Genomic DNA, 24,436 nt, shown 5'->3' on the forward strand with positions numbered 1-24,436 from the left:
AACTAAAAGGATTAATGTGCGTTTACTTTTCGTTGTTTTACAAACATTTAGTGTACCCGAGCTGTTCTATTAGGCTTGCACACTGTTTTATTATCTCATACCAGAATAATTATTTGAAATATCATCATTTCGCCTAAGCCATTTTCATTTTCACAGTTTATAAACAGACCAGAGCTCTGTCCCCAAAAAAGTTCAAAAATGTCCAAACAAATAAATAAATAAATAAATAAATAAATAAATAAATAAATAAATAAATAAATATGTAGCCCGTTTAATCCCAAACCTTTGCACACATATGAGAATCAAGGAAGTCAATCAACTTGATATTCGATATTTTACTTAGTGGCATTATTCCAGAATAAGCCAAGATAGCATCACATAAGGCGCCAAACGCTGCTAGGCGCCATTAAGCATGCAGTTCAGAGGAAAGCAAAGTAGTCTTTATCACCCATGCATACTGCATTGAACTGTTTGAGGGGGAAAAACAACCCTGAGTATTAACAGCACTTTTGCACCTAATTGTGGTCGTTGTACGATATTCTGGGATACCACCAACCCAGGGGCTGATGGACTCGATAATACACAAGACACATCCAAATACCAACCAACACCAAAGCTGGAATTTGCAAAAATGAGCCTAAAACTAATTAGTAGCCTATATGACTCAAAGTGTACACAATAAGGACATAGTTGGGAGCAATGTATTGAACAATGCCTTTATTCAGCGTATTTACACAAGAATTTATAAAAATATATAACTAAAGAATTTATAATATTTACATTAACAATTACTCAGTTCACATATTTGTCTGTAATTAAGGTACTGCAATTTATTTCCCGAGTAAAAGAGGACATGTAACAAATAACGTTACCCAATTGTCAAGATATTCTGGACAATGGCAAGAATTCGTTTTGCATTTTGCACTGCAGTCGTTTTTATCTATATATAAATAGCGCAAACATACAAGAATTTTGAGGGACAAAAGACAAATCAACCTACTAACATTCAACGCAGCACAAAGCATAGTTGCAATAAAAGTAAAACATTACATTCATTTTGTTTCAGAAAATAAGAATGTATGGCAGATTGCTCTTTGCATCGTGGGGGGAAAAGTAGCGTTTGAACTTACTGTTCGTGAAACGGGCAATTGTATTGCTAAAATTTACGCTGCACGGGCCACACAAAATATCCAGGGCTATGATGATGACGTAGGGAGGCTGAGTCCGTGTATGCTGAGCACTTCGTGTTGTTGCTTACTTAGGGGACTCGGGGGTTTTCTGTCTCCTGTGAAGTACAAACAGGAGGCATATTTAGAGAGCAAACAGGCTGTAATTATTGTTCTAGCACTGCACAACTAGACAGTCATTAGGACGATTAAACCTAGTGAAAGCTTATAACGACCACAATAACACTATTTGCAGAACTGCGTATTCTTCGCGGATCAATTAACTGGATTTAAACAAAATGTTTGGGTATATCAACAAAAATATAATAAAAAATGAAATAAAAAATAACGGCTCTAGACATTTATGTAAATCATTTCAATTAGTCAACTGAAAAATGGAAATAAAAACTTTCTGAAATCAGTCGATTTTTCTGTAAACAGGGTATGACTCCAAAATCAGCAAGAATGTCATTAATTTTAAAAAGAGAGAGAGAGAGATAATGTTCATAAACTGTTATATTTTCATGATGTCACTTCTCGTTAGCTCATATGACGTAAGATACACCGCAAACTCCAGCTGAGAACATAACACTGCAAACTGACCTGACATGAACTTTTTTTCCCTATTCCACAGCAAACCGCTTGCAAATTATTCTCAAGCAGCGGGAGTCTACTACCAATTTTCAATGTTCGAATAAAGCATAAAACCTGTAACTATCTCAACACAAATAATTTACATTAAGCATTATAAAGCCAATACAATTGCCAATGCAATTCTGTGTCTTAAAAACCAAGAAAAAATTATTGCATTAATTAAACAAAAACAAATTGACGATGTGAACCACAAAAGTATTAAAGCTGAAATTATCATTTCACCATAAAGACAAATATTAGGCGTCCTAAACCTATAAAAAACAACAACAACAACAACAACAACAACAAAAACAAGAAACAATTAGTTATTTTAACTAAATAACTGTTTTTGTGTTGTTGTTTTGTTTTTGTTAAAAAGGAAAGTTGTATAAAGAATTAATTTATTGTATAATGCAATTAATTCTGCCTCAATGTGTTGTGTCGTCCGCATCTTATGATCACCATTATATACAATGATTTAAACCAGCTCTATATCTTATACAGAATATGGATTTATTAGCAAAACCGTCTCAAACAGCACCATGCTTACCGTCTCGGGCTGTGTGTTTGAAGGACATGGCAGAGTGGATGTCCCCTGAATGGATGGTCATAGCGCTTGATCCCTGAGCCTGCCAGTGATGCCCGGGGCTCACATAGCTGCCTGCTGCACCACTATACACACCATACTGATTCGAGGGAGAATAGGCACACGGCGCAACATAACTAGACAGAGTCGATGAAGGCTATGGAAACAAGAAAATAGCATGCACACATCGCACGCACACACGCACACACACATGCACGCACGCAACGGTTAGAGCTTAATGAGCATCATTATGATTGATTATGCAATCAGTCCAAAATAATGAAAAACAGATCAAGTAGGCCCACTACACGAATTATCCATAATGAGTTGCAGTTTGGCCAAATGTACTGACTGCGTGAAAAAGCTGTTACCTGAGGGTACTTTATGTCCGTCTCAATGGAGGATTTATCTATTCCGTTGACTCCATGTGTGGAAGGAAACGCTGCTCGGTTCACACTACCCCAATCCTCCATTTTCGGTGTGTAGCCTTCAGTGCCAGCAATAGCTAGGTAAATAACACATTTCAAATAAAACCCACACTTTAGTCTTGGATGACATTTCGCGTTAGATGAAATTAATAATTGTGATAAATGATAACACACTGGACTATAATATGAAAAATATGAATCTGAGAGAATGAAACAATGAAATTAAAATTATTATAATTATATAAATTTGATCAATATCCAGGTCAAATCTGACAGCTAACCTTTGAATTTCCTGAATATGATTTTTGTTTCCTATATATATATATATATATATATATATATATATATATATATATATATATATATATATATATATATATATATATATGTGCCTTTTTATTTATTTATTTATAATTATAAATGCGAACCGTTCTAGAAAAAAAGGAGATACTCTGATGTGCGTAAATTAATTATCCGATTAATTTCGCAGATATTATATAAAGAATGTTTCTTTTATCTATGGCTGCGATAGACTTTTATAATTCTTCGGAATTAAAATTTCCATATAAGCCTGGTTATTTTGCAAAAGTGTAAAATGCTGCAACATGACTCGTACATGCAAGACAGATCCTGCTAATTCGTTCCTGAGAAAACGTCTTACTGATTGAGGCCTACACGAACGTTTTCGCGAGGCCTAACCGAAAAATGTCAAAATGAATTGGCTTTATTTTCAGTCTGTTAGCGATTATATGACACATGCATTATAAACAGAAATATCTGTAATATGTTTTGCAGAATTTAAAACTCGTTGAGAAGATAGTAAGCCTCAAAAAGTGTAATAGTTTCGTATACAGTAAGATGGGCTTAGTCTCACCTGCGGGGTCCATGAAAGCACGTATGCCCAGTATGTTGCTGACGGTGTGAGCTGAAGGCCAGCCTCGCGGTATGCTAACATGTCCCCCGGTGACCGGGACACCCGCAGAATTACTCATTTTGGTCCCGGAAGGGGACATCGCATTGGGGTATGTGTACGGATATAAATGATTGTAAGAGAGACTTGGCTGTGACGCAGCTTGCTTGCCACTTTCGTACTGGTTGGGCTGGGAGAGGTTGCCAATCTTGTTCCGTAAAATCCGGCTGATGGAGCTGACAGAGGGCACGTTGTATTTGTCACATACTCCATCTGCTAGAAGTCGGTCCCGAATCTCCCAGGCAAAAATCCCCGGGTCTCCTTGCTTGTATTCCCGTATGCTCTTCACCACGTTTGGTGTCGTTACCCGCGGCTTACTGCCTCCGATCGCACCGGGCAATATGGAGCCGGTTTCGTTGTATCTCGCCAGAATCTTGCTCACACAGCCATGGGAAACCCGGAGTTGACGGCTGATGTCGCACGGACGGATCCCAAGCTGTGCTAACTCCACTATTCTTAGTCGTATGGCGTTGGGAAGAGGTCGGCCGTTAACAAAAACTCCTCCTAACTGGTTCACCTCCCCATAGGTTTGCTCTGGAGGAGAAAGCACGACAAACATTAATATAGCATTCTTGATTGTACTAAAAAACATGGATTCGCACATCTGCTCAGTAATAGCAGACTAAAATATGATGAACATCCAGTGTAACCAGTTTGCTTTCTGAGAAGTAGCCTATATAAGACAAAGTGAGAACATAGTCTCATTTTGTAACACCTTACAACAACACATTCGTTGATTTAAACACTAGCATTCCCAGTCGACGTGCTAACTGAATGTGCTTGCATAGATAAAAAGTTGGGGGGGAAAACGCGTACTACGGTCGACTGGAACTCAACGCCGAATTTACGGTCATTTCTGGCGTTATTCAGGCATGCAAAACATGTCCCGCTTCTATCATCTCTCTCCCACTGAAGCATGGTGATGTGAACGAAGGCTCACCCATTTGCCTGTTGTGTTGGGATGCTTTCCTTGACACAGTTTTCCCTCAATGGCCGAACGCACCGTCTCTGCTGCATGCAGTGTTAGGGCGCTCCAAATCAGCCTGGAAATATCCGGAGATCGGTTCTCTTTTATCCAAGAAGCTAAATTTTTTAATTGTTTTGAACGAAGTTTTAAAACCGTTCTTCATTCGTTAAAGACGAAATTTGTCTGATCCAGTAGGCAGAAGTTTGCTTGAATTAATTTGACGCATCCTCCACGTCAATGGCTCCGGTTACGCTGTGAGCTATGGGCTGATCTCATTGGTCGGCGCGATTTGTGGTAGGCTGCTCCGCGCGCGAGCCATCCCGTCTGCGTAATTTAACCTCTTGAACAGACTAATTCCGATTAAAGGGGGAACTTGCGCACAGAACTCCGTGCGTCCTGTGCCCAAAATAACGCCAAGACTGTTTAATATGGAGAAAATCACACTCAAATGTGGCAGTAAGTCGGTAGTAAAGGGTTGTGTTTTCTGCAACGGCAATGACTATTCATGGTGGAGAACTAGGGAACAAGAAGTTAATAAAACGCCAGTATAGTGAACAATAGGGTACATTGGCACGAATAGGGTAAGCACGTTCATTGTGATTATTTGCTTTTTATACAAGGAAAAAAAACATGCACTGGCACAAAATTGGCATTAATTGGCATGCACAATTTAGTGAAAGCATTTTGAACCCCATTATAAAATATTGAACACATTATAAAATACTTGCAATGTCAGTGATGAAAGGGATATTCAAACATAGGCACCCATAGACTATAAATACTTGTGGATTCTTAAAATCATTTTGGATGGAGTTTATTTTCCCCTTCAAATTTACAATCAAACTTACTTAGGCCTACACGGAACCCATATGTTAAAACTACATGTTTGTTCAGGGAATTGGCGTAGTAATTGCATTCAAGCATATTTTTAGTAGGCCTGTAGCCTGTATGTGTGCTCTGAATTTAGATCTAATGTAATCAATACCTTTGTCGTTGCAAGCAAGCTATGCCATAGAGGCTATAAGGGCTTGACTAAATTCCAAGAGGTTGCGTTATCACAGCATGTTCTCAGTATTTCCTGAGGATGTAAAGAAGGTACAGTTTATTAGCTCACAAAATATCACTTGTAAAAGTTAACAGTCGACCCATTGGTAATAATAAGAGGCCGTGTCACTATCTTTCGTGACCAGAGCTCACAAGAGGTCATTTACACATGGAATGCATCAAGTCGAATTGTAGCACAAACTCTGAAGAGGGTGTTCATCCACCGATCTAAAAAAAAAAAAAAGAAAAATTACTGTTAGGTAAGGTGATGATAGGTAAGGCCTTAACTGCCATCCATTCACCGGGGACATCCAGTGGCATTTGACCAGAACGTCATGAACGTTGAATGTTGAACGTTGAACATGTCTTTGAATATGCTGTTCCTACAAATGCGAGGATATTTACTCGATACATGCTTAGCACGACATGCTGAAGTTTCTGAACATGTTAATGGTCATCTGAAAACGACAGTGTGGATCCACAGAATTCGACGGTCTCAGCGACAGTCTCCCCCATCTGGATAAAAAAAGGAATGGCATCCCTGCTCTAAATTCTGGATACACCACGTGAAGGCATAAGGATTTGATCTGAGCACCAACACGCTAAGGAATGATGAAAAAAGAAAGCCTAAAATGGGTTTGAAGGTGGACTGCATCAGACTCAGGTATTAATGTACATTTCTTCCAAAATAGTAACTTTCAGTAGGTTTAAGGGCTACATAATAACGTACACTACTGCCGTGCAGCCTATTGCTCGTTTTTATTTGGCTTTTTGAGGGGTTCCGTAGCGGTAACCGCGATGAAATAGACTATCAAGCGCGTCTATAGCCTACTGTTGATGAATTTTTAGTTATCTCGAAATAGGAGACATATAAAGACCTTTTGAGGTTCTTTTCATGGAATGTGAATGGGGGGAAAACGTTTCTTGAAACGAGGGACATATTGTGTTTACTATAAACCATGTTTTTTCCATACAAATTTTAAGAAACAACTTCATTATGCGTTATTCAGCAATGTTCATTATTTTCCTTAAGTCATAACAGCTGCAACAATTTACTATTTTGTAAACATTTAGGAAATGGTTGTAAACGTTGAACTTTCAAAGAAAAGAAAATGGACGTGGACGTAGCATGAACAGCATAAATAAAATGCATTTGTATGTATTATTATTATTATTATTATTAATAATAATAATAATAATAATAATAATAAAATTGTGTAAAATGAAATTCATCATGACTAAAATTTTATAGGTTACGAGTCGATATATATATATATATATATATATATATATATATATATATATATATATATATATATATATATATATATATATATATATATATATCGACTCGTAACCTATAAAATTATATATGTAAACATATATATTTTATATATATATATAAAATTGATAATTTGTAATTTAGATATTTACCTTATAATGGTCTTGTGGTCTATGACACCCCGCGCCCGTACAAAGTACAACTATGAAATATTCGGTATTATAGTATTACAATGAAACACACGAAGGCTTGGCATTTTCATTATATTTACAAGCCTATAGACATTATCCAGCCTAATCTATTACCCAACCATCAGCTTTATTTTAGCTGTGTAAACACCACGTCACCTTGTTTCGGGATCTGTTTAAATTACATGTCTCTGGGGATTCTAGGTGTATCCTTTGTTGGTTTTGAAGCGAATGACTTTAAATAGACATAAGGCTCCCACAAGAAAAGGGAAAAATGCCCTAGAGAGGGTATTGTGGATGACGTAGCTACATGTTAGACATTGAAAATGGAGAGTTTATTATAATAGACGCAGCGTCACATTTAAACTGATTTCGTAATATTGGAGGCTCTAATGTCCCTGGAACATCGTACTGAATTCCCCAGATTTCTGCAAATAATTTCTAATAATTATTTGCTGTTGTTATTGTGTGCATCAGTTGATCAGTTTAGTCGTCTGTGCATTCAGAGGTGTTACGTGCCAGGACCCCAAGTTGTTCGTTTTAACCATTGGCTTTGCTTAGTAATAAATATGGCTGGCCCAATTGGATTTTAAAAGAAGTTTGTGACTGGAAAACATTACACTGTTGGCAGCAATTTAGCTGAACTCTCTCACAGTAAAATACGTCATTTTGTACAATGGCTCTATTTCTTCTCAATATGTTCTCATTGGTGTCTTTCTATTGTTCATCGAAACGGTCGCCTTCGATAGAGTGGTCCTTTTACACACACACACACACGCACGCACGCGCTCGCAGAGTGAGAGAGAGAGAGAGAGAGAGAGAGAGAGAGAGAGAGAGAGAGAATGAGAATTAATATGTTGGGATGTCTAGATTTTGCGACACACTTGGGGAACATAACCTGTTTCACATCAACAAGAAGATGCAATGTGTCTGTCCCGCTAACAAATAACACTGTGGTAATCAAACGTTGTAATAACAGATTGCATTTCCTACGTGATGTGGTTTTAATTTTATTTCTTTCCCTCTCGATGGTCCATAGTGTTTTATTGAAGACGTGTTGTGTCCCCGGTTTTGATTTAGTGTTTGTGAGTTTTGTGATCTCACACGTATGGAAAATATTAGATCAAGCCTGGGTTGCGTGCTGGCGGGGAGGAGAGGAACAGAAAAAACGACTGTATAAATTCTAACCTATAAATTGTTCATTCGAGTTTGATCAGTTTTATCATCACAATAAAGTGTCCGCGATTATTATTATTATTATTATTATTATTATTATTATTATTATTATTAACTTTTATTATTTATTCTGTCCATATCGACAAAAAAAAGTGAGGCAGAATACAATCCACGCTCCATGTTCCTTCTAAGTCTAAAATAGTTGTTTGACAAACACTGAATCACAAGAGGGTGGGAGGAAGTGTTATTAACTGTCCATGTAATGGCTTAGTCTATATCGGATAAAACTGACCCGGCACTGAGTACAACCGATGAGCAAAAAATCCATATCAAATAGTCGAAAAAGGTGTTTGCACCAGTGAATGTTAGCTCATTATAGCATTACGTCTGGATCCTCCTTTCTCAGTAAAGCACACAGGGCCTAACTAAAAATAAATAAATAAATGAAAACCCCGATAACTCGTAAAAGTTTCCCCCACTAACGTCTTTAGCCCTAACAAACCAACAGGTAGACAATGCTAACACTTATATTTAATGAAGTCCGTGGAGGGAAAAAGCCGAAAATAGAGAGTTTTAAGGAAAAGGGGCTCCAAGCAGCCGGGTTAATTACTTATGACCTTTACAAAAAATTCCCCTATTAAAAAAAAATCATCTAATTGGAAGATGTGGAACGGTGTCACACATTGGACGAAAACACCGCTCAGAACACGACCCATGGCACGCTTTTCAGCTCTAACAATACATGCCAACATCTGCTCTTTGGAAAGGCGTTAATGGTGAATGTTCGGTTACGGTGCCTGAGGTAAAACATAGTAGCTTATTTCCATGTATCCATTTTCATTCCAATGTTTTCATGTTTGGTAAATTTTAAGAGAGAGAGAGAGAGAGAGAGAGAGAGAGAGAGAGAGAGAGAGAGAGAGAGAGAGAGAGGTCCAAGTGTTGCAAAAGTGCACCAGTGTTATCTAGCAAGGCAGCCTTTTTGAAAGAAGTGACACAGCTGTGGATTTGCTTTTGTTATCCGTAAGATTCTAATTATTTAAAGAAACAACAAATAACAGTTAATTCAAGTATTAAGTGCAGAGTTATGTGTTTGCACAGCCAAAGAGCCTGAAAGGTGTATCAACACAATGCATATTACCTTTAAAGGGGTAGCATGTCTCTAAAGTTTTTAGGGACAATTTTAACCAAACAATATCCTGAGGACATCCTGAAGACAGAATAGAGAAACACACCAGTTTGTCAATTTTGCAAAACTTAGAAATGTTGCATTATTAAACTTTAGATAAAGTGTGCCTTACAAAGATCACTTTTATTGTATTACAGTGTCAGCAGCATTGAATGTAACATCACGTAAGGTGTGTATAGGGTTTATTTGGGCTTGCATGCAAGCAAGCGTGGCTCGTGACCATACATTTTGATGGGGGCAGGATGTCATTAACAACAGTATAACCTCAAACAAAATTAAGTGAAGAGCCTATCACATTTGAGTTATGCTACAGGCCTGAATTATGTTGTGACTTTTTAGAGTAACCCCTTAATAGGCAGTTGAGAGTGGACAACATACAGTCATCCAATATGCAGTCTAGAAGCTTGTTTTGAGCAGTTGTAGACATACCTTCATTGAACTGTGCTCGACACAGAAGGTGTACTTCCTATGCGTTTCACAGTGTGTGAAGGTATAATATCACTATCCAGGTTATCATGTATCGGCAAAATATCCAAGCCAAAAGCATCTCAAAAACCACACAAAAGATCTCAGACATTGTAAAAGGGAATCATTCTTCTTTTTAGTTTGCATGGAAAACAAATTCATAGTTGTGCACACACATTTCTTGCGTACCAACATCTACAAGATAATTCCCAATGGCCACAGCATATCATTTATCATAAAATATCGATTTTATTAATAATGTTATAACACTGAATCATCATGTTCTGTGGATGGGGACATTCTGGAAGAGACCACTTCCATCAAGATAGAAATGTTTCACCATAAGATAAAGCTAATCAGTGAGAATAACGTTGAATTACCATGCAGTGACCCTTCCCTCTAAGGGGACAAGTGGATCCAAACCATGCCAGTATTTTGCTAGCTGGTGACAGATTGCTGGTCCATCAGTGTCATTCCCTATCATAGAAAGTTCCACGTAGAACCACTTTAGGAATATAGCAACCTTTAACTACATAAAAACTCTTGAGATGCCCTTTCATTGCACATCTGCCAGAAATAAACAGACTTACAGCAGTAACTTTAATGTCCTAAACACAATTCATAGTTTCGTCCAACAAATAAAAAAACATTATACTTGATTCTACGTACTGAATTTGGACATTATGTCAAGTCTCATGACAGCCTTGCTAAGACAATAATATTTACCTATATACAATTCAGAAGCCGTATGTACAAAGCAGAACATTTTTGCTGCATTTTACTGAGTGACATACTCAGGGTGAAAACAAAGGAAAATCATATACCAGCTACCATGAGAGTATGTTTGTGGCAGTAGTCTTGTATTATATAATATCATCAACTAGCAAACTAGAAATTTCCCAAACATGAATCTGAAATACTGACTATATTAAATGTTCAGTCATCCTATTGCTTTCTCCAGAGATTGATCCTGTTGAAATTGAACACATTAAAAGACTTTTTTAAATTAATGATGATTATTGCATGGTCAGGTACTACAAAGAACAGTGCCATATACTATCAGTTCTTTCTCACATTGTCAGACATACCGACAAATCCTCCAATGTGCTAATCTAGACAAGCTTCCTTTGCAGATGTGGCGCTGCCACCCCATTGCAAGCCATAAGGTGAAGTGCCACTGATAGAACCTGTTGGAAATACACTGCGGCCATTTTAAATGCTGTTTATCTGTATAATTCTATGACATTATGGCATATTTGTATTTATAGTCATTAACTTTAGCTCTGTTTAAGAACAATAATAAAAAATCACATTAATTTTATGTGTTTATCTAAGTTTATATACTTTCATTATATTTCAGCCATTACATTTGGTGTTCTATAAGAGAAAAAATATATTCTTTAACACCTACTACTTACAATTAGCATAAAAAAGACTGTTCTGATCAGAATATGATATTAAAATAAATGAATTGACTTGAACCTCCAGACTCTAATTTTAATTGAAAAAGTCATTCAAATCTGAAAAAGCATGCAAAAAAAAAAAGTTGTGAGTGCTTGCACACCACTTACACTCATGAAGAAGGAGCTATCTAATCTGATATCTAGATATTTGAGTCGGAACTAATGCCTACTTGATAGGAAAGGTTCACTAAATAGGTGATAACTGCTGCTAGTTGATCTGTACATTGACATAAGAACCAAGTGATAATGCTGTCTGGGCCACCAGCTTTACTAAGATTTAACATCCTCTTTTGTACTATGCAGTTAATCCACTATTCTAAAGTGAAATATAAAGGGTGTAAAAAGGATATATAGGTAGTATTAGCATGAGAGGCTTCAAGAATTATTTAGGTTCTCAGCAACATTACTGCTGTCTTTTAATATCCTGTATTTGTACGGTTATTTTTGATCACAAAAGTACTTCAGTGGTACAGTCCCACCACTCCTTAGGGTTCTTTGCTGAGCTTTTGAATTTCATTTGAATAATTGTTTTTCCTTGCCTGACTGACTTTATTTCTTCATCCATTTCTCAGATGTCTCACTTTAGTCAAATATCCCAGCAATTCAAGTAAGTTGAGGTATGAACAACTAGTAGTGATCACTTGAGGCAAGACATGGTAGAGCCGTAAGAGTACAATAACTGGTGCTCAAACTGATAATGATCACGTCAAGAAAAGGTCAAGTCAGTGTTTTGCTCCAGAATTCTGTCAGATTATAACCCATTTCATTTGGAATATTAGCAACCAGAACCTTTCAAATTTGTTCTGTACAAAATCTATTTTGTAGATAGATTGGTAGATAGATAATTAGTTACCTAAATCATTTGTCTAAATCTCTTTAAGACTCAAAGACTCAAACTCAAGCTCTCAATGTCACCATAATATTCTAAAACATTTTTAAGGAATTCATTTGAATTAGATTGATCAATGCTTAGAAATTCTTACTACAGTGATTTTGCCAGGTATTTTAAAAGAAATAAAGAAGTCACACTGAAAAAACAGATGTTTTTCCCAAACATATTTTCCTGCAGGTTCTACAGTTTAATCTCTTCTTCCAAAAAATGATGTTAGGTGGTATTGGTTCCCTAATTGCCCTTAGGTGTGAATGAGTGTGTGACTGCATATGTGCAGACTGGCCCCCCGTACAAGTGTGTAAGGCTATAATTAGTGATTGTTACACAATTTATAGAAAAAGAAGGTAAACTCAAATCAATTTTCTTATGACAATGTGATTCCTGGACAATGTCATGAGAACCAACACAATTTAGGACTAACTGGAATATAACTGGAGAAAATACACAGTGACACCCTGGTAGAAGTGCAGACTCCCAGAAGTTGCATGCCTCTGAGAAATGCCCATGAAGAGGTCTAGCAGTTCCTGAAGGAAAGTACCAGTCAAAGAGATGCACACTATTAATGGAAGAGTTTCTGCCTAAGGGCAAACAGTGGTTTTAAATGGATCTTTTGGTTTCATGTACTGTTGGGTTGTAGTAATCAACTTCATTCCAAGAGGTGAATATCACAGGCACAGGCTGGGGCTGCCAAATCTCTCCATTCATTTGGGATAGCAGATCCGCTCGGTGAGAAAGCCAGCAGGATTTTCTGACCACTAGCAAAAGCAGCAATGGTACCCAAGGCCTAATTGGGTGCATGAAAATTATCTGCAATTTGGGAAGATTCAGCTGTAGAGGTGGAAGGCATAAAGTAGATAGTGAGGGCAGTCATGAATAGGTGTGTAATGTCCCACTGGACTGTACAGCTCCACCAGAGAGAATCACAATCAGCAATGAGTTGATTTGACATTGACAAAGTCCATCTAAACTTTGCCAAATCTTTACCAGATCTTAGACAACACTTTTAGGTGCCTCAGTATCCGAGCAGGCTTGAGGGGCCTGAATGACTCTTCATGCCTAGGGCTCACAAAAGGCAGACAGAACCTTTGTTGGCATTGGAGCACAGAACTGGGATTCAGTAACCTAAAAGTGCCTAATGGCTAGTCCATTTGGCCATGCTGGTTTTGTGATTCTGAACCTTTTTTTGTGATTCTGTAGCCACAAGCCACACTACTTAGTCAGTTTTACAGAAGATGTGGAAAACTTTGAGTATAAAAATGCTCCAGGGTAGAACCCAACTCATCTAGGAGAATGAGGGGTAAATGGAGACAAACAACACAGAGCAAGTTTATAGAGCTAACTCACAAACAGGATGGTAATGATTGCTAATGAGGCTAGCAAAGCTAAAAAAAAAAAAAAAAAATTTCAAAGCTAGTGAGAAACACTAGAAATGTATTTTTTCATAATTTTCATTCTCTTGCTACAATGGACACCACCACAATGGATTTTAAATAAATCAATTAAGATGTGATTGAAGTGTAGACTTTCAGCTTTAATTCAAGAGGTTTAACAAGAATATCGTGATAACTGTTTATAAATTACAGCAGTTTTATACATTGTATCTTTTTCACATTGGACAATTGGAGGATAATCAGTTTCACAGACAGGTGTGACTTGTTTCCTTGTTAGTTCATGACAAATTAAGTAGATAAAAGCTCTGGAGTTGATTCCAATCGTTGAATTTGCATTTGGTAGCTGTTCATGGGAACTCTCAATATGTGGTCCAATGAGGAATCAATGCAAGTGAAGGAGGCCATCATTAGGTTGAAAAAACAAAACAGACATACAGTGCATCCAGAAAGTATTCACAGCGCTTTTTCCACAATTTGTTATGTTACAGCCTTATTCCAAAATGGATTAAATTAATTATTTTCCTCAAAATTCTACAAACAATACCCCATAATGACAATGTGAAATAAGTTTATTTGAAATCTTTGCAAATTTATTAAAAATAAAAAACAAAAAATGCACATGTACATAAGTATTCACAGCCTTTGCCATGACACTCAAAACTGAGCTCAGGTGCATCCTGTTTCCATTGATCATCCTTGAGATGTTTCTACAACTTGATTGGAGTCCACCTGTGGTAAATTCAGTTTATTGGCATGATTTGGAAAGGCACACACCTGTCTATATAAGGTCCCACAGTTAACAATGCATGTCAGAGCACAAACCAAGCCATGAAGTCCAAGGAATTGTCTGCAGACCTCTGAGACAGGATTGTATCGAGGCACAGATCTGGGAAATGTACAGAAACATTTCTGCAGCATTGAAGGTCCCAATGAGCATAGTGGCCTCCATCATCCGTAAATGGAAGTTTGGAACCAGCAGGACTCTTCCTAGAGCTGGCCACCTGGCCAAACTGAGCGATTGGGGGAGAAGGGCCTTAGTCAGGGAGGTGACCAAAAATGGTCACTCTGACAGAGCTTCAGCGTGTCTCTATGGAGAGAGGAGAACCTTCCAGAAGAACAACCATCTCTGCAGCACTCCACCAATCAGGCCTGTATGGTAGAGTGGCCAGACGGAAGCCACTCCTCAGTAAAAGGCACATGACAGCCTGCCTGGAGTTTGCCAAAAGGCACCTGAAGGACTCTCAGACCAAGACCAAGACAAAGATTGATCTCTTTGGCCTGAATGCCAAGCATCATGTCTGGAGGAAACCAGGCACCAGTCAACACCTGGCCAATACCATCCATACAGTGAAGCATGGTGGTGGTACCATCATGCTGTGGGGATGTTTTTCAGTGGCAGGAACTGGGAGACTAGTCAGGATTGAGGGAAAGATGAATGCAGCAATGTACAGAGACATCCTTGATGAAAACCTGCTCCAGAGTGCTCTGGACCTCAGACTGGGGCAAAGGTTCATCTTCCAACAGGACAAGCACACAGCCAAGATAACAAAGGAGTGCATATAGGACAACTCTTTGAATGTCCTTGAGTGGCCCAGCCAGAGCCCAGACGTGAACCTGATTGAACATCTCTGTTGAGATCTGAAAATGGCTGTGCACCGATGCTCCCCATCCAACCTGATGTAGCTTGAGAGGTCCTGCAAAGAAGAATGGGAGAAACTGCCCAAAAATAGGTGTGCCAAGCTTGTAGTATCATACTCAAAAAGACTTGAGGTTGTAATTGGTGCCAAAGGTGCTTCAGCAAAGTATTGAACAAAGGCTGTGAGTACTTATGTACAAGTGCTTTTTTGTTTTTTTATTTTTAATAAATTTGCAAAGATTTCAAACAAACTTCTTTCACGTTGTCATTATGGGGTATTGTTTGTAGAATTTTGAGGAAAATAATGAATTTAATCCATTTTGGAATAAGGCTGTAACATAACAAAATATGGAAAAAGTGAAGCGCTGTGAATACTTTCCGGATACACTGTAGGTATGAGGCTAGAACAGAGATTGCTGTATGATCGCAGTATTTATTGCTAGCTGGCTAGATTTTGGAATATGGCTGAGGAGTGTCCAAAATCAGGTGTCCAAATACACCCACAGAGCACTGGGAACACCTGTACACCTACTCACTGATGCAATTATCTAATCATCCAATCATGGGTGGCTATAACAGCAGAAGACCATGCTGGGTTCTACTTCTGTCAGCCAAGAACAGAAAACTGAGGCTGCAGTTAGAACAGACTCAACAAATCTGGACAGTTGATGACTGGAATAGCATAGCCTGGTCTGATGAATTTCAACTGCAGCTGAGGCACACAGATTTGGCACCAAAAGCATGAATTCATGGACCCACCCTGCCTTGTGTTAACAGTCCAGACTTGTGGAGGTGGTGTAGTGTAGTGGTATGTTTTTTTGGGTTTTTTTTTTTTTTTGGAACACTGTGTTAATAGCAATCAATTATTGTTTGTATGTCATAGTCTATTTGAGTATTGTTGCTGACTTTGTGCATCCCTTCATGTCACAAATAAAAAGTCATCTCAAACTGGTTTCATGAACCTTACAATGAGATCAGTGTTCTTCACTGGCCTTCCCTGTCACTGGATCTGAGTCCAATAGAACTATATAACAATAGAACAATAGGAATAGATAATAATAATAATAATAAGAAGAATAAGTAGAAGAAAAGAAGCAGAAAAAGAAGAAGAAGAAGAGGAAGAAGAAGAAAATATTGAATACTAGAAGGAAAAAAGAAACTTAATAAATATAATTTTTAAATCATCAGTGACATGTTGCTAGAGTTTGCAACTTCAGTACTGGAGGGTTGGAGTACAATATAGTTTGGTTGTACCTGATTGTAGATTGTACTTGACCTGTCTTCTGATTTTTACACTGCGAATTACCAGATTGTCATTTCCACTCTTGCAGATTTGGGGATAGAGGACTGCACTCTGAAATGGTTTTCAGTGGAGTGGTTAATTTTCATGACTTACAGGCTTACTGTTGCTGTTCATCAGGGGTCAGTTCTTGGTCCACTTTTGTTTTAATCGATAATCAATTATAGACATGACTACTGTAACACTCTTCTTGCTGGTCTCACTACGTATGCCATATCTCCTCTCCAGTGCATTTAAAAACCTGCTGTCGTCTCACATATAACCTCCCAAATATCTACTCCAAGTGCAAGATCTTGCTGCTTCAGCGTCCTGACACTTCAGTTGTAGAATGAGTGTCCTCTCTCATTCTGAAAAGTCAAGTGCCTCTATTCCTTCCACAACTCTTCAAGCAGTATCTAAAATAACACCTTACTTTGCACATGCCTTGCATTATGTGCCTTTTTTTATTCTATTATTGTGTTACTAGCTATGCTAGATTTAAAATGTTCTCTCGTCTATAGGATTTGTCTCTGTCTTTCAGGATATGAATCCTTGAAGATAAACTAGATGCTTTCTATCATGGCACCTTCATCTGTTGTCTATGTACACATCAGAAGAAGATAGCTTCTTCACTGGACTTCTCAAGATTTCATTTTCCACCGACACATCAAGGCCACAGACATGCGTTTTATGTTACACATAGGGGTTGTATGTGCTTTTAGCAGTTTAACCATTCATGAATTAATGGGCTTAGGAAAACCTTGAGAAAGCAAACTCCATATCTGTCAGTGTGACCAGCAGTAGCTATTCGAGACCATGTAAAACATAATCTCTCCTACAACCTCTAATACTACAGTGCAGTGAGTTGCAAAATGTATTCAGAAACTTTTATTAGAACATAAATTGTATGTATTCGTAAGCATAAACAAATATATGTTTAAAAAGCAAAATTGAAGGTAAAAAAATTTCAGACACCTCAAATTACCAATGATAGTATATTGCAAAGCTGCTGCTGGCAATTATAGCTTGTTTTAAACTGATTTTTTTATCTATTGCTTTTTTTTTTTTTTGAACACTGGGCAAAGAATGATTAAAAGCATTAGTAATAATTGAATACTCACAGGACTGTTGGCATAGCACTGATTTTGACAGATCTGTTTTGCCAAAAGGACAGACATGAACAGGAAAGAAAAGTTAATAAAAGACATAATTATAACTTTGATATTTAGCTAATATATTTACTGAAATTGCAGCTGTGGTTTTTCAAATATTATTTTAAATCTCACCACATTTACACCCAGCAGCCAGATATCGGTAAATACGATCCCTTATTTGTGCCCTTGTGTGAGTGCCAGATGGTTCAGGGTGTGGGTTTGTTTTGGGTGATCAGCAAAGCCCTTGGCTCGATATTTCACATAAGAGGTCTACTGACTTCCTGAAATACCCACAAACTTGTGCCGCTAGTCATCTGTCATTTCAATGATTTTGTTGAAAGCTGCATAAGTTAAGCCCCATGTCTGCATAATACTCGTTTGTTTGTGAAGTTACACAAGGATTCATCAACCTTCAACTTTGTGGCAGGTAATGCTGAATAAATGCAATTTCAGTTTGTGGAAAAAAGTACAGTTATATTGCCAACAAAAATACACATTTAACCAGCTTCTGTTTTTAAGGTAAATGCTCTGTTAAGTTTAGATTAAAAAACAAAAACAAACAAAAAAAACAACCATGAAGCATGTCTGTGTTAATAATTGATCATCTCATCCCAGTAAAATCATGTACCTATTTATACTACTTATGTTATCCATATATGTATATATTTCCCCATTAAAGCCATATTTTCTGATGGAATAAGAAAATTGTATAAATATTTTCTTTTAGGTTAATAGTTTTTTATATACAGATGATTAACAATTCTCTTCTTTGTGTCTCTATCTTTTTTGTTAGGCAGGCAATATTTGACAACAACTGTTCATTTATAAGGAAGTTCAGGACAGAAACTGATGCTCTAGAAAGCACACCACACTCTGAACATTAGAAAGCAGTTTTATATATTTTAGTGCTTTTCCGATTCTATGTTACAGTTTCAATTATTAAATGCTCAGGAGTGATCCAGAAACAAGGGGGTTTCCACTGTTTGAGTGATAAACGATATGTTACGATATGTTATTATGTCCCAGAGGAATGAATGTGAAAATCTGATGCAGGTAGCAGAATTCAACATGCTTTCTTCAAGTCAGAACAAACATTCTGGTCTTGCTGGACTCTAAGACAGAGTCAGTCAGTCTCTCTCCCTCGCTCTTTTCTCTCTCTCTCTCTCTCTCTCTCTCTCACACACACACACACACACACACACACACACACACACACACACACACACACACACACACACACATATAAACACCCAGAGTTTCAATGCAGGTAGGCAGGTCAACTAATTAAAACTAATTAATCACTCCACTGTAAATATGGGAACCATTCAATTCCAGTTTGTTAATTTGTTAATATCTATAAACTATATACGTACATTTCCCTTATGAAATCAGGAATAACAGCATGAAAAAACCATGTATATTATTAATATAAATGAAAATAGACAAATTAAACCACTATAGTGCAAAGATAAATTTAGCCCTTGGCCCTCATTTAAAAGACCATAAAACAGACCGTACAGGATTTTGTGTAGGTTTTTTGCGATTGTTGCAGACACGAAATTCTTGATTTTGTAGTGTTTTGTGGAAAACCATTTGAATTGGCGAAATGTCCGGTCTTCAGTATGTAAGTTGAAACTTAAGCACAAGACAATGATCCAAAGCATAGGAGTAAATCCTAGTCCTGGAAGTAAGAGAAAGACTGGTCTTCAGTCATCGAAAACGTTTGGTTGCAGTAAATTTTTTCACATGGGTGACAGGTGTTGGATAATTTGCTTCAATTAAAATAATAAATAAATAAATAAAACCCATATAGTGTGCTTACTCAGGTTGCCTTTGTTTTATGTTGTTTTTTGTTTGAAGATTTAAAACTATTTAGTGTGAGATGTACACAAAAACAGAAGAAATCACAGCACTGTAGGTTTGCCACTGATCTCTTTTTAGATAGCTCGATAGAAGTAGCTAAATTTAGTGTCTATTAGTTTATGATGAATAACTGTAGCTGTAGGGAAAGACAGACATTTTAGTCTCCCCTACACTGAGTAGCTTTGAAATTATGAATCTGATGGCAATTTGAAGAATCAATTTCTGATCTGCTTGATGTCATGTCGAAGCACCTGAAGCTAGGCAGCAGATGTACCTGTATACCTGTGCACTATGTCCAGAGTGATGGTCTGTTTCTGGCACACATTTACCACATTCTTCTGGGCCTTGCCTTAAAAAAACAGCACATGTTTGTGTAATTAAAGGAGCCTATAGCACTTACAAAGTGGTATAAATAAAATGGATGCAATAACGGACACATGATGGTTGCTGTATAAGATGCTGAAATTTTGTGTAGAAAAAGTGTAGAGCCCCATTCTTTCTTTGCCACCTTTGTAAATGACAATAAACTCTCTTTTTTCCCCAAAGAGTATTTTTAATCAATTAATGAGGAACTATACATTCTATATCTATCTATCCATCTATCTATATACATTTTCCATATTGCTTATCCTACACAGGGTCGCACGGCGCATATATATACTCAGTAAAAAAAGAAACACTCCTTTTTCAGGAGACTGTATTTTAAAGATAATTTTGTAAAATCCAAATAAGCTTTACAGATCCTTATTGGAAAGGGGTTCAACAATGTTTTTCATGCTTGTTCAATGAACCAGATGAAAGGCTGCATCATCACAGTCAGCACATGACCTCTTGAGTAACAGTTAACAAATATGGATAGGAAAGTTGTGTTAGTAATTGTCATGTGCATGAAATTGGCAGTGCAGTTACTTTTAGTGCAGGTTGGGTGGTAAATCTCTTAAATTGTTAATTCATATTTGTGATCAGAGGTTTTCTATGAGCAACAATGTCAGCGTTATGCTAGTAGGCCAAAAATAAGAATAAAAAATACAGAAATTTAAATGTCACAGAAATTTAAAGGGATTTTACACTGATGCAAGGTTATCTTTTTATTTGCTATACAGATATCAACTAGCTAACTAGTTAATCAGCAAAATGACAGCCTATTCTTGTACACTTGTGTAATTTCCAGCTAATGCTAATTATTTTTCCTAGTGGACACTATAATAAAATATATTGAATTAATTGTAGGCTCAAATACTTCTCTGTATAGCATGCATTAGAAATGTGTATCAGGATTCTGCAGCACCAAACCAAAATGTTGTGTGATCAGACAATGTTTACTTTCATGTGGACAGGAGAGGGCAGGATTGGTCAGAATTCCTTCAGAAGCGGGTGAAAGGGGTATTTAAAAAAAATAAAATAAATAAAACTCCTGCTCACACCTCTAGCATACATTCAGTATATGCATCCATCGATTAAAAATGACAACAAAAAATTGCATTACAAATCATGATGTGGACTATACCCACTGGCAGTTACACAACATTATCTCACAAAAGTGAGTACACCCCTTACATTTTTGTAAATATTTGATTATATCTTTTCATGTGACAACACTGAAGAAATGACACTTTGTTACAATGTAAAGTAGTGAGTGTACAGCTTGTGTAACAGTGTACATTTGTTGTCCCCTCAAAATAACTCAACACACAGCCATTAATGTCTAAACCACTGGCAACAAAAGTGAGTACACCCCTAAGTGAAAATGTCAAAATTGGTGACAATTAGCCATTTTTCCTCCCTGGTGTCATGTGACTTGTTAGTGTTACAAGGTCTCAGGTGTGAATGGGGAGCAGGTGTGTTAAATTTGGTGTCCTCGCTCTCACACTCCCTCATACTAGTCACTGGAAGTTCAGCATGGCATCTCATGGCAAAGAACTCTCTGAGGATCTAAAAAAAAGAATTGTTGCTCTATATAAAAATGGCCTAGGCTATAAGAAGATTGCCAAGACCCTGACACTGAGCTGCAGCACGGTGGCCAAGACCATACAGCGGTTTAACAGGACAGGTTCCACTCAGAACAGGCCTCGCCATGGTCGACCAAAGAAGTCGAGTGCATGTACTCAGCGTCATATCCAGAGGTTGTCTTTGGGAAATAGACGTATGAATGCTGCCAGCATTGCTGCAGAGGTTGAAGGGGTGGGGGGTCAGCCTGTCAGTGCTCAGACCATAAGCCATACATTGCATTAAATTGGTCTGCATGGCTGTCGTTCCAGAAGGAAGCCTCTTCTAAAGATGACGCACAAGAAACACCACAAACAGTTTGCTGAAGACAAGCAGACTAAGGACATGGATTACTGGAACCATGTCCTGTGGTCTGATGAGACCATGATAAACTTATTTGGTTCACTTGGTGTCAAGCGTGTGTGGTGGCAACCAGGTGAGGAGTACAAAGACAAGTGTGTCTTGCCTACAGTCAAGCATGGTGGTGGGATTGTCATGGTCTGGGGCTGCATGAGTGCTCCCAGCACTGGGAAGCTACAGTTCATTGAGGGAACCATGAATGCCAACATGTACTGTGACATACTGAAGCAGAGCATGATCCCCACCCTTCGGAGACTGGGCTGCAGGGCAGTATTCCAGCATGATGACGACCACTGCCTTGCTAAAAAAAGCTGAGGGTGAAGGTGATGGACTGGCCAAGCATGTCTCCAGACCTAAACCCTATCGAGCATCTGTGGGGAATCCTCAAATGGAAGGTGGAGGAGCACAAAGTCTCTAACATCCACCAGCTCCATGATGTCGTCATGGAGGAGTGGAAGAGGACTCCAGAGGCAACCTGTGAAGCTCTGGTGAACTCCATGCCCAAGAGGGTTAAGGCAGTGCTGGAAAATAATGGTGGCCACAAAAAATATTGACACTTTGGGTCCAATTTGGACATTTTCACTTAGGGGTGTATTCACTTTTGTTGCCAGCGGTTTAGACATTAATGGCTGTGTGTTGAGTTATTTTGAAGGGACAGCAAATTTACACGGTTACACAAGCTGTACATTCACTACTTTACATTGTAACAAAGTGTCATTTCTTCAGTGTTGTCACTTGAAAAGATATAATCAAATATTTACAAACATGTAAGGGGTGTACTCACTTTTGTGAGATACTGCTATCTAGTTAGATTATGAAAACCCAGTTATATTTTTCCCTAACCTATTTTGAATTTTTCATAGGCATATTCATTTTTATTCCTTCTCCTAGTGAATTAGCTCAGAGTAGGCCTACATCTTACAGGACTTCTGGGTAGCTTAATGTCACCCCTAGAACTCGCTAAACAGGTTGTAAAAGATACATGCTGTCTCTAGAGATTCAAACTAAATCAAGCATGACATTATTAGCATTCTTGAAGGAACATGTTTGAGTTAAAATTTTAAAAGAATTTGTCACTGTCCACTTTTACTCAGAGGATGATTCAATGTATCTGAAGCCTGTCTTTCTTTTTCTTTTTTTTTCATTTGGCTGAGAGCCAAAACAAGCTTTCCTTTCTCTGAAACATTCCATTGGGTGCTTTATTAGCTCTTATTTCTCATTAATAGTAACCCCAAAATTTTTATTTCTGTTAGATCAAACATTTTGTCCAAGTATGAAGAAATCAGACTTGCTTTAAAACCCACTGGTATTATTTTTTAGTTTAGTAATCAGTTAATGACTTTATGACATATTTTAAATATTATACCTGATCAAATAAATAAATGAATGAATAAATGTACTACTGGAGCAGTTTCCAGATGAAAACCCTTCATATTAAAGTTTATATCATTGCACTACAATATTTCAAACTGCCAGACTGATTAATTAAAAGTAGTGGTTGGTTGCAGTACAGTTAAGAAGTGACTGGTTGTTGGTGCCTCATCAATCTCATCCCACTTCTATTGCTTTCACCTGAACTTGATATGAAAGATTGATATGAAAGTTTTATATCAAGTTCAGGTGAAAGCAAGAGAAGTGGGATGAGATTGATGAGGCCCCCAGTGGAAACATGACCTAAATGCAAAGTCAGGTCTTAAAGAATTCCCAGTAAAGGGTAAAATCTTTTATCTAATTATTCTCCACCAAGTTCCTTATCTTATGAACCTGTTTTTTCTGTTTTTTTTTTGTTTTGTTTTTTTGGTAAGGCTGTAGACTTTTATCTTTTACATCACATTAAAATGAATGCACATATGTTACATGCTCATCTCTGTCACTTTTGAATACATATATTGATGGTTGTGTTTTTGAATGGGGAAACAGAAAATCAACCTCTGTTTTACAAATGAAAAAATGTTACAAATGTTATATATTCTACAACAAGACATAACTTTAAGGCAAAAATAAATAGGCAAACTTTTAATGAAGTTTTGAACTTGAAGTGATAATGAAGGAATATCAGTTAGACAATTTCCCTAAATGTCTTCATCCAGAAGGGTGTGAAAATTTTGCACTCAACTGTGCACAGGTAGGGTTGAGAGCACAGGGTTTGTCAGTCAGTATGACATGAACTTTTGACATTGTAATAAAATTATATCACTTTAGGATTTATAAAAGTCTGGTTGATGATAATAAGTAATGTTTCTGTGCTTTTGGTATTCCTCATAAATTATTTTGGAAACAGTTCAAATAAACTTTAATTAAACGAAAATATGAAGTAATTC

At 37.4% G+C, this 24,436-nt stretch overlaps 2 protein-coding genes across 2 annotated transcripts in view; one reads left to right on the top strand and one right to left on the bottom strand.

Annotated features, from left to right (window-relative positions):
- Positions 1-697: 697 nt before the first annotated feature.
- On the bottom strand, positions 698-4,968 carry pax1a (paired box 1a). Its single transcript, XM_017476836.3, has 5 exons — positions 4,724-4,968; positions 3,688-4,317; positions 2,757-2,890; positions 2,350-2,542; positions 698-1,285 (listed from the first exon to the last, which is right to left on the bottom strand). Exons 1-5 carry the CDS (start codon positions 4,725-4,727, stop codon positions 1,197-1,199), a joined length of 1,050 nt encoding a protein of 349 aa, XP_017332325.1. The 5' UTR covers positions 4,728-4,968; the 3' UTR covers positions 698-1,196.
- A 1,083-nt stretch (positions 4,969-6,051) lies between these two features.
- nkx2.2a (NK2 homeobox 2a) overlaps positions 6,052-24,436 on the top strand; it is a 48,442-nt gene continuing 30,057 nt past the window's right edge. The window contains exon 1 of the mRNA XM_017476837.3: positions 6,052-6,458. The gene's annotated coding sequence lies outside the window, so the exon portion shown is untranslated. The remainder of the gene's footprint in view (positions 6,459-24,436) is intronic.

Source organism: Ictalurus punctatus, chromosome 9 (genome assembly GCF_001660625.3).
Source record: "Ictalurus punctatus breed USDA103 chromosome 9, Coco_2.0, whole genome shotgun sequence".
NCBI classification, from domain to species: domain Eukaryota; kingdom Metazoa; phylum Chordata; class Actinopteri; order Siluriformes; family Ictaluridae; genus Ictalurus; species Ictalurus punctatus.

Bases quoted from the DNA above. Each gene is read 5' to 3' on its own strand.
- pax1a (XM_017476836.3), bottom strand. The intron at 2,891-3,687 runs GTGAGACTAAGC...TTATTTACCTAG, and splicing joins TGCTTTCATGGACCCCGCAG to CTATTGCTGGCACTGAAGGC. The intron at 2,543-2,756 runs GTAACAGCTTTT...TTGTTTCCATAG, and splicing joins CGGACATAAAGTACCCTCAG to CCTTCATCGACTCTGTCTAG.